Consider the following 10,307-nt stretch of genomic DNA (forward strand, 5'->3'; position numbering starts at 1 on the left):
TAGCACAGTGTGTCAACACTGAGCCACTTACATCAGGAATAGTTTTCCACACAATTCAAACACTGCACGAAATTTCCTCTCTGTCCAGCGCTGGGCCACCATCCATCTGTTATATCAAACATGGATCCAGAAAGCAGCTGACTAAGAACCAAAATAATGGTGCATGACCACCCAGTGTTTTCGCGGTTCAGTCAATTGTTTGCATTTGTGGTTCTGCTTTGTCATCAACAGCACGGCTTTTCAAAGCCACAAAAGAAACAATGCTCCCTGGAAGGTCCCAGGCCCGCAGCGTGCGTGGCCACAGCCAGGGGGAGGTTTTGGGGGCTATTTCGCCGCCAGCCAGGGCTGTGCAGCGTTTAGTCTAGCATGAGACAGCCAAGGGTGACCATCCAAGTTTTCACACAATAAAGGTGCTGCAGGGGACAAGCACTCCAGGGATACCATCTGCCCAGAGGGAGAGAAGCGTACCACCATGTATAAGACCAGCTACCTGCACGAAGTGCGCAAGGAGAAGTACGAGCATACAGATGTCTTCACTGAGGAGCCCGAGGACTCTGAGACCTCTGCAGGTATCTCAGCCATCCAGGGCTGGGAGAGCCTCCAGGAGCTCAACAGCCGCTTTGCCCGGTACATCAACAGGGCGCGAGTCCTGGAGCAGCGCAACGCCGTTTTCCGCAAGCAGCTGGAGACGCTGCAGCGAATGGAAGAAGCCAGCGGCCTGGAGGAGGCTTTTACAGAGCAGACTGATGTCAACAGGAAACGGATCCGAGAGCTGTCATCCGACCGGGCCAAGCTGGACAGAGAGCTGAGGGACGCCTGCCGCATGTTGGATGATTTCACCAACAAGTAAGAGAGTGGGCGGTGGTTAGCCGTATCAGTGTGTCAAAGGTCAACTTTTTAAATTCAGAGATCCAGTGAAAGTATTAAAAAGTAAAGATGTGGATTGTAAAATAAATCATTTCAGGGACTATAGGAAACTTTACAAGAAATATAAGTTGTGATTACATTCTTATATACTTCTATTGTTATAATAAGGTCGTTAAAGTCTGAAAAGTATTCATAAATTTATCCCAAAAGTTCACAAAGCAATATTTAAGATACTGAAGTTAATTAAATGGGCATGTTGACAATTGTACCTAGTTGGAAATAAGTTTCCCCAAGTTCTATTTAACAACTTCATCCTCGAGATTTCTGCCAACCAGTGGGCGGAGCATGTGATCTTGTTTGAGTTGCTTCTGTAAAGTCAACCAGCAGTTGGACTGACAACATTTCAGAAACACGTCACTCTGGATAATCCACAGGGCATATTGTGTTTACATGAGGATTATTTGTTCCATTGAAAACGGGCCACAACAAGGTTTAGGAATCACCCACAACAAACACTTTTCAAAGCCGTAGGAGAAGAATCTGCATGGTCATACACCATTAGAGACAGAGATATAAAGTGTTTGTGATTAATGAGGAGCAACGAATGTAATTACAAGTCCATATAAACATGTCTGAAGACAGATAAGCTTCACTAGTGCAAGATTGAGCTAAGAAATACACTGACCCACCGTGGTTGTATCAGCTTGTGAAGAGAGACGACTTTCACTGTGTGTAGTTGCGATTTATGACTCCGGCACGTAACAGGCCTTTGTTAATCTGTGTTCTGTCAATGTGAGCACACAACATTAACTCCCAATTGGACTGAAAAAAACAAGCCCAACTGTTGTGCGTGTGTGAGCAGCTGATTAGGCCCCGTGCACTTAGGTTTCATCGTTAGCTTGTGGTCGTGCAGTGATTCTTATCAAGATGTTTTATGTTTCAGATATAGGAACGAGTGTGATTACCAAGAGCAGCTACGTGGCACTCTGGAACAGCTAAACAAGGTATTGTGTGGATGAAATTCAGTTCAATGACGTCAACGGGAAGAAATAACAGCATTTCAATAATACTGCATGAGAGCATTTCCACAAACATGTGAAGCGAGAGACAGCAGAATGATTATGGGGCATGCTGATTGAAGAAAGATAGTAACTATGCAGGAAGAGAATGTATTTTTGATATAAGTGCTGAAAAAGAGAAAAGTTAAGCTGATTTTAAATTGCCCGTATAATACTGAGCTTCATTTTTTGGAAGTTGTGATGCTGCATTGTGTCGTTTCAGTTCATTTTTGGGGCTTTTGTTGAACACATCACGCTTCACAATGTAGATTTTTCATTGGTTCTCTTTTGTTGGTCTTCTCTTGCCTTCTCTTCTCTTGCCTTCTCTTCTCTTCTCTTCTCTTCTCTCCTCTTTTCTTCTCTTCTCTTCTCTTCTCTTCTCTTCTCTTCTCTTCTCTTCTCTTCTCTTCTCTTCTCTTCTCTTCTCTCCTCTTTTCTTCTCTTCTCTTCTCTTCTCTTCTCTTCTTTTCTCTCCTCTTTTCTTTTCTTTTCTTTTCTTCTCTTCTCTTCTCTTCTCTTCTCTTCTCTTCTCTTCTCTTCTCTTCTCTTCTCTTCTCTTCTCTTCTCTTCTCTCCTCTCCTCTCCTCTCCTCTCACAGGAGGCTGACAGTTCTCTGCTGAGAAACCTGGAGTATCAGATCCAATCACAGTTCCTGCAGGATGACATCAACTCCACCAGAGATCGGCACAAGAAGGTCAGTGACCTCGAAAGGTTAATAAACAATATACTCTTGTGCCGTGGTGCCATGGAAACCCTGCTCCTTCACATGACACATAATCCTGCAATAAAGATTTTTGATTGGTCCCACCACTTTAAAAGCTCCTGTGAACTGGCAGTAGACTGAGGTCAGGAGGTGAAGATGTGGAACTATTGAATAAAACAACTCAAAATGAATCATCAATTTAAATCCAAGTAGAAAGGGTATCTCATAGTTATAAAGCATATTGTTATGGATTGTCAGGTCGTCCCTAATGATTGATACATATTCTTCGAATGAATATTGCATTTTATATTTGTTGGTTGCGTTTCAACGACTGGACGTACATTTCAATTACACAATCCATGTGGTTGCATGAGCCCACAGACAAACTCTGTGTCCTAGAACTTATTTGTTTACGACTCATTTGTTTCGCCAAATGCATTTTAAGGAAAAAAAAGGTTCACTGGCAAATGTACAGATATTTCTAAAATCCTTTTTTGATTGTCAGTAATAAAAGTCAGTGCAGAGTTTTGTGGACAGGAAACTATATCTATGGATGCAAATGACAGAAGCATACAGGAGTGACAGTGAGCGATTGCCTTGATGGTGAAATGCTGGCGTCCTCTATCGATTGATACTGGGCCAGTAAGAGCCACTCTCTGACAAACTGTAATGATTGCTTATTAAAGCAGTTACTGTAACATTCTTCTTCTTTGTTTGATTTATTGCCATGTTGTGTTTCCACTGTGTCTTCTTCTTCTCTAGCTCTGTTTGTCTTCCATCACCTACTGTAATATTTCCGACATATTGCTTTTTAAAGGGTTATGGCATCTTGAAATTGAGTTTTACAGCAACATTGTTCTTTAAAGGCAAAATGTTGTGAGTGGATTTCTCTGTCAGGCTATCACCCACAGTCTTGTGTTTTCTTTATATCTCTTTATCGTGTGTGCCCAAGGTGGTGTTGTTACGTTGACGGGGCTTGAGCAACAGTTCACCTATCCTGACATGAGTGGGGGAAGGATTGCAGAGACATAGTCACACTGGTTTTCACAGGCACTGTCAGATGACAAAAACATCGCGGGTAGAATTTGCTTTAAGGTGCAGCAAGAAAGGCCGAGATGAAAAGAAAACTGTTATCGCTCCATAAAAAAGGCAACAGGAATAACGTGCAGACTTCCATGCTGTGGAATTTCCTGTTTCAGTTTCACCCACGGCTGCTTTTCATTATGAATAAATCTGTGGCAATATTGAGATAGCATATCAAAAGGGCACCACTGTTACTATATTAAGGTTAGAAAGAAAAGAGAGTCATCTCACATGAATGTGCAGTATTCTTGTGATAGAGGGACTATATTGATGCTCCTTATTATTGAGCCTGCCATTGTGCAGGTACCATTTTAAATAGATAACATGATATTGGCTTTGAAGAAATGCCGGCAGCATTTCTAAATATATTTCAGATAAATGAAAACCTTTTTCCTCTGTGAGACGTGCATTGTCAGTAAGCAAGAGGTATTTGAGACAATTAAATACACAGGGGATGTTCTTTCTTTTGCAAAGATGTGCACTGTGTGTTTTATCTTCATGTGATCTTCCCCAACACAGAACCTTGCAGAGATCCAGACCTACGTAAGCATTCTGCAGCAAATCAACCAGACACTTCCCCTCGTTCCCAATGTGTCAGTGGGCATCTCTGAGGTGAGGTCACTAATGCTGTCTCTGTGCTTGTTTGGGTGTGTGTGTGTGTGTGTGCGTGTGTTGCTGTCTCCAGGCATGAAGATGGTGTTTGCATGTGTGTCAGTCCTGGCTTTGTGTGTTAGGTTTGATGAGGTTACAGACTAGTGGATCCAGTTGGTTACCCGAGCCTGGGTGTCTGTGTATTTAGCGTACGTGCCTCTCTCAGTGTGCGTGTGTGTTTGTGTGTACGTGTGAATAGCACAGACACTCAAACAAACAGTCGCTGGGACACATGGATAGGCCCGCAGTTCGAGAGCGTCATGACAAATAATGAAGGAAGTGCCAGGGAGAACTGCCGTGCCTGCTAATTCTGGGAGGAAGCGTGCCACTGTGATTTTTGTTGGTGTAGCAGATTGGATAGTTGTGCTTGATTCAATGTCAGTGGGCAGAAACAAAGAGCCACCGCTTGTGTCTGCAATGCTGGGCAACCCCTGAAATAATAGTTGATGAAGAAAACAAATGGCTGATCCCTTTAATTCTGAATTATACAATAACGTTATGGTCTTTACAGTCTGATATACATGAACAACTATGATAGACATCAAACAAATATGTTCAGACACGATGCTCTCTCACATTATTTAACACCAATAATATTATTTTTATGGGAAAGTAGTTCTAACTTTTTATGTTGCATCTTATATATATCTGTACTTCAGTCTGACTTAAGTGACTCACCAGAGAAATATGAAACAAAGCATAAAATATTGCACAAAGTATTGCAAAACGTTCCTTATCAAATATTTAGTTTTAATCCATCTCTGACCTGAAATGACTCTATAAGTATATGAATTTGCATTTGCAAGTATAACTCAATAGAAAAGCTATCTTAAAGTTTAGGAAGCATGAATGCATTCAAATGTGACAGCTTAGTTCAGTTTGAGGAAGTTTGTTTGAGGATAATCATTTATTTCCCAGTATAGCAGCCGTAAGCTTTTTAGATTATTACAAGCTTTAGGCTGAGGTGAGACTGACCAATGAAAAAACAAGACCATTGATTATCTGCAAGACCTCCACTTAAGAGACCACCGTTCGTCTCCTGTGTAAAATATGAATCGACTTTGTTTCACGCCCATTAGCATGTGTTAATTACTGTAATAGAGACCATGACAAAGTTTAAGGAACCTTAGGGAAGTAACTATTTTGGCCCAGATTGTGTTGTTTTCCTAAATATAACCAACTGCACACATTATGTTTGTGCATTTTAGCAAAACCACGACTGTTCCGTGACCTTTCAAGTATTTAGTATTGTCACCATGACAGATAAGGTCTGGTACACTTGTTTGGTTTGTACCTGATGGTAGAGAACGACGTCATTTAAGTTTGAAGAATTGCTAATGACGGATCCAAAATGTGGGTTAGGGTTGTCTGGTACAGATTGTCTTGACAAAAAAACATTTTTTTTCTGAAATGATTAGATATTGATAAAGTTAGGAACTATCACGTTCTATTGTCAACATCAATCCAATGTACCAAGTGAAGCTCTAAGGGCACATCCGTCCAAATCAGCATCAGTAATTCACCTTCTAGGATAGAAACACTCAGTAGGTTCATTTTTAAAGTAGAAAAACGGAAAACGTCGACCATAGCACAGGACACAATTGTTCTGATGCCATTAAACTCAGAAATCTATCAGTGAAGCTTTTAGGACTGAGATTTCAGACGCAGACTGGACTGCCAGCTGCGTGAGAGTGTTGTGCCATGTAGCCTTCATGCTTTGTAGTCACCCGGCACGTCCCTGCAAGTTCTCATTGATTTGTGCTCGACCTGTGAAGGAGCAGGAGAAGCTGCTGTCCCAGAGGAAGGTACCGGGGCTGCAGAGCCAGTTGGAGGAATATAAGAGCGCCCTCTGTCAGCTACAGGCTCAGAAGCATCGCCTGAGGACTGAGGTGGGTCACAATGTTCACCATGACAACAACAGAGTGTGTGCAGATTAATTGTTATTGCTTGTTTTATAGGCTATTAAATTTGTCTCTGACGGGCCAAATGGACGATAACTCAATATAAACGGTTGTCAATTTTGCTAACAAGAACATTATAAATGAAATCAGGATGCCCTCCAACAGTCCAAAATAAAAAGATAATACATTTGCTGTGATTGAAGGAAGGGAAAACCACGAGTACTTATTGGCAGTAGTGGTGTGTGTTAGTATCCAAAACTAACTTGTAAAATATAATAGATTTATTAATAAAAATAGGCCTCCTCTCTTGTGCTAATAGCTTAATACTAGAGGCTGAAGAAACACCACTAGGTGTCAGCCATGACCATTTTATAACAGGGTAGTAGCGATTCCTCACCTGAAGTGAGGGAGAACCAATTTAGTGCAATCGAATGCAACACAATCAGATTTAGTTTCTCTTCTGCATTGATTTCAACAATGATTCTTTCTTTATGATTCTCAGTCAATCTTTCATCTGTATGGACATGTGATACATTAACCACATTCAGTTGCTGATCAATTTACTTCATTTCTTACTTTCATTAGCAACACACACTAAACATATTATTAATGACGTAATTTTCTGTCATGGCCCTTTGGTTATCATTCAGGATTTCATAATGACCCCTTGCCTCTGTCTCTTTGCTCAGACTTCCATGTTGGATCAAACCATCAAAAACACACAGGAGAGCTACGACGACGAGATCCAGATGTACAACGAGCAAATCGAGTCTCTGCGCAAGGAGATCGAGGAAGCCGAGAGGTCCCTGGAGAAGTTCACCAACGAATGTCGCCACCTGTCCATGTACCAGACGTCTCTTGAGAACGAGCTGGAGAGGTACAAGAGGATCATCGAGAATGAGGATAACAGGTGGGCTAACTGTGCCTGGATAAACACACACACACACACACACACACACACACACACACACACAGACAGAGAGAGAGGGAGAGACAGCGAAAGACATTGAACAGGACGTTCCACTTTCCCAAAAAGTGCCTCTCTGACCGAGTACAGAGGTTGGGTCATATTTCTAATGGCATAGATATAACTGTAACTAGGTTCATGTGAGGTGCGGAATCAGACAGCAGATGGTGCTGTGTGAAAGCAAATATTTCCCTTCACTGCACTAGAAAAACAAATCCAGAGTGGGGTCTTTCTCATGTCAGATTAGTTGCATCACATCCAATTACCAACACCAGATTAGATAAATTTCCCGTTTACTCCTTTTTTTGACGATCGTGAATGATGGATTTCCTTACCCGGTTTCTCGTTGCTTGCTTCGTGGAGGTTGAATTGGTGACATTGCACTGCTCTTTTTCCTGCAGGTTGAATTCAGCGATAATTGGCACTCCCATTACCCTGTTCACCACTAATTACCGCTACACTCACACACCGACTGCATCAAGCAGGGGGAGAGGTAAGCGCACCATGAGCACATCACAGCTGCTTTCAATTCAGAATCACTACTGGGTGCAACAATCAGCTGCCATTCCAAGAGACAAGTACTGTATGATTTATTGTCGAGATTCAGTGTTTTTGTGTTTTCTTAGCAGTTCTAGGTCGTTTATGTTTGACCAAATTTTTTTCCAGATATCACTCAGGCTATCCAAGACATCACCAGCGTCAAGCCCCGGCAGAAGTTCCTGGCCAAGAAGGTCATGAAGAAGAGAGAGCTGAACCTGAAAGATGTGATAGACAGTGGCCATGAGGACAGAAATGTGGGAGCCCCTGGGGAGGCTCCAGAAGAAGAAACAAAGGGGATCTCATCTGAGGAAATGCAGGAGGAGAGGGTGAAGAAACAAGAGCAGAGGCCTGTTCTCACTGGTGCGTCTCCACAGGATGTCCCAGACGGAGCTCAGATCAGTAAAGCCTTTGACACCCTTTGTAACATTGTCAGAGACAGACTGAGGAAGTATAAGAAGCCTGAGCCAATCGCTGATTTCTACACCAAGGGTCGGTACGTCCTGGTCACCGGTGACGGCAGTTACTCAGATCCCTGCTTTTACACGTCTACACCATCAGCCGGCCACATCTATGTCACCATCCGAGATGGAATGGTGTCTCCCTATGAGCCTTATGGACCCATAATACCCACTCCCCCCCTGCCACCTCCTCAGCCCACTCCGGACCCCAAGCCTATCGGCCCCAACTTGCCTGTGAATCCAGGAGGAAAGGATGACAATAAGGGTGGAAAAGGTAAAGACAATGGAGGTAAAGGTAAGCATAAGGGAGGAGAGCCTCACCCTAACCCTAAAGATCCAAGCCCGGCCCCTCCACCCTCTGGCCCAGGGTCCAAAGATCCCACCCCAGCTGCTGATCACTTGAAGAAAAGCAGGGATGACAACGGCCCAAGTGGACCCACTCCAAAGCCTGCACCTCGTGGTGCCAGTACTAGCTCCAGCTCCAGTTCCAGCGCTAGCACCAGCTCCGGCACCTACACTCCAGACGCCCTGAGCTATGAGAAGGTGGAGGTGATGGAGTCTGTGGAAAAGTACTCCAACGACCGCAAGATTAAAGGTTATGAGGAGACTTCCACGGTGGTGGAGACCATGATCGAGAAGTCCAGCAAGAAGAAACATTGAAGCCCAACATGAAGACTCAGTAAACTCCGCCAGGGTCCTACAGGGTTTGGCAAGATAAAATGATGTTGGTATCAGACAACATAAATACCGCTGCTCCTCAAAACTGCTGTAATAAGACCAGTGTTTTGGTCTCTAAGGGAGAACAACCAAGCTTGAAGACCACCTACACATTCCTGCTCTGATATTCAATGCTCTTCCATTTGCTTGCAGTCTCTGGTCTTGCGTCCAGAATACGTTTGGCTGGTTCCATAAGTGCTGCTGTTGTTCGACTTTAATAACCATTGCTCATGCTCATGAGTCCTTTACTGTCTGAAAACTTTGGACGATGAATAACAAATCTCCATGCCACCAATGTAAATTCAAAGAAAAACTAATAAAAAAAAGAAGTTGTGCCACCCTTCTGAACTGTCTTAGAATTTCCCCTTTGAACTCATTCTTTCAATTTGATGCCACTGCCTGCCCTCAGCACAATTTTGCTGTGTAATAATTTGCTTTGATATATTGATCAATAAATAAGATTCAAACATTAAAATACCTTGTCCAGTTTGTTTGTCGATAATGTGCATCACCTCACACACTTACATGATAGGTGTAATATCCTCTAGTGCATGTGAGAACAAATAAATATGTGTATTACAGTGTAATAATCATTCATTGGCTGAAAATGCCCCATATTCTTCTCTTTTTTTTGCAACAAATGGCTGTTATAGTATCCATTTGGAATATAAATTCTTTCAATCTCAATGTGCCGCAGCATATGGAGTGATCTCATTCATTTTTGATGTGATCTTAAGTAGTTCACAATGTCCTTCTGCATTTAAATAATCAACCCTCTCTCCAGAACGGAGAATAATAATAGGAAAAGGGTTGGCGAGAGGAATATGTAAAGACAATCTCAGAAATGAAAGACGCCAAGAGCAAATGATGTCAGAGGAGATTTGAGAGAAAACAATTCATTTCTAACCTTCTTAAACTACAGTAAGCTGTTTCAAACAAAATATGTTTTACTATTAAAATGTCCAAAGACACAGAAAAAACTGTAAAGAAAAAACTAAACACAAGTAGCATGATCAAGTTGTGACAGTCTGGTATATGTAAAGAGTGAGATAATGGTTGAGAACATGTTTATTCACCCTGTGACAGTGGCATTGGCCGAGATTCTTCAATTGTCTTCATGTTCCGTCAAAGTGGCACGTTGGTGCAGTGGTTAGGACCTCAGCTGCGCAGTTAGACGGTTTTGAATTCAACCATTCCTGGGTGAACCTCGTCTCTCACCCAATGTCAGATGGGATTGACTCCAGCCTCTCTTGGACCAGGTAGAGATAATGAATTGGTGGATGTCCAATAAATAATGTAGCCCATGGTTCTTTCCCTGCTTTTGCCATTAAGAAATGTTCTTGTTATTGTTATTTTATTACA

General features: G+C 42.4%; 1 protein-coding gene across 2 annotated transcripts; it reads left to right on the plus strand.

The window, feature by feature from the left end:
• Positions 1-316: 316 nt before the first annotated feature.
• Positions 317-9,414, plus strand: LOC133966570 (filensin). 2 transcript variants are annotated; one of them, XM_062401546.1, is made up of 8 exons: positions 317-846; positions 1,811-1,871; positions 2,524-2,619; positions 4,231-4,323; positions 6,138-6,251; positions 6,953-7,173; positions 7,632-7,723; positions 7,897-9,414. In XM_062401546.1, the coding sequence occupies exons 1-8, from the start codon at positions 473-475 to the stop codon at positions 8,886-8,888; spliced, it is 2,043 nt and encodes a 680-aa protein (XP_062257530.1). In that variant the 5' UTR covers positions 317-472; the 3' UTR covers positions 8,889-9,414. The 2 variants fall into 2 exon arrangements, with proteins under 2 accessions (XP_062257530.1, XP_062257531.1); XM_062401547.1 differs by having other exon boundaries at positions 6,144-6,251.
• The last annotated feature ends 893 nt before the right edge of the window (positions 9,415-10,307 follow it).

The sequence above is a fragment of the Platichthys flesus genome, chromosome 12, assembly GCF_949316205.1.
Source record: "Platichthys flesus chromosome 12, fPlaFle2.1, whole genome shotgun sequence".
Lineage (NCBI taxonomy): Eukaryota > Metazoa > Chordata > Actinopteri > Pleuronectiformes > Pleuronectidae > Platichthys > Platichthys flesus.

What these genes read in the sequence shown, in the direction of transcription:
- LOC133966570 (XM_062401546.1), top strand. Translation starts at nt 473, where the DNA reads ATGTATAAGACCAGCTACCTGCACGAAGTGCGCAAGGAGAAGTACGAG. An exon ending in AGCATCGCCTGAGGACTGAG is followed by an intron (nt 6,252 to 6,952) that starts GTGGGTCACAAT and finishes CTCTTTGCTCAG; the next exon opens with ACTTCCATGTTGGATCAAAC. An exon ending in ATCGAGAATGAGGATAACAG is followed by an intron (nt 7,174 to 7,631) that starts GTGGGCTAACTG and finishes TTTTTCCTGCAG; the next exon opens with GTTGAATTCAGCGATAATTG.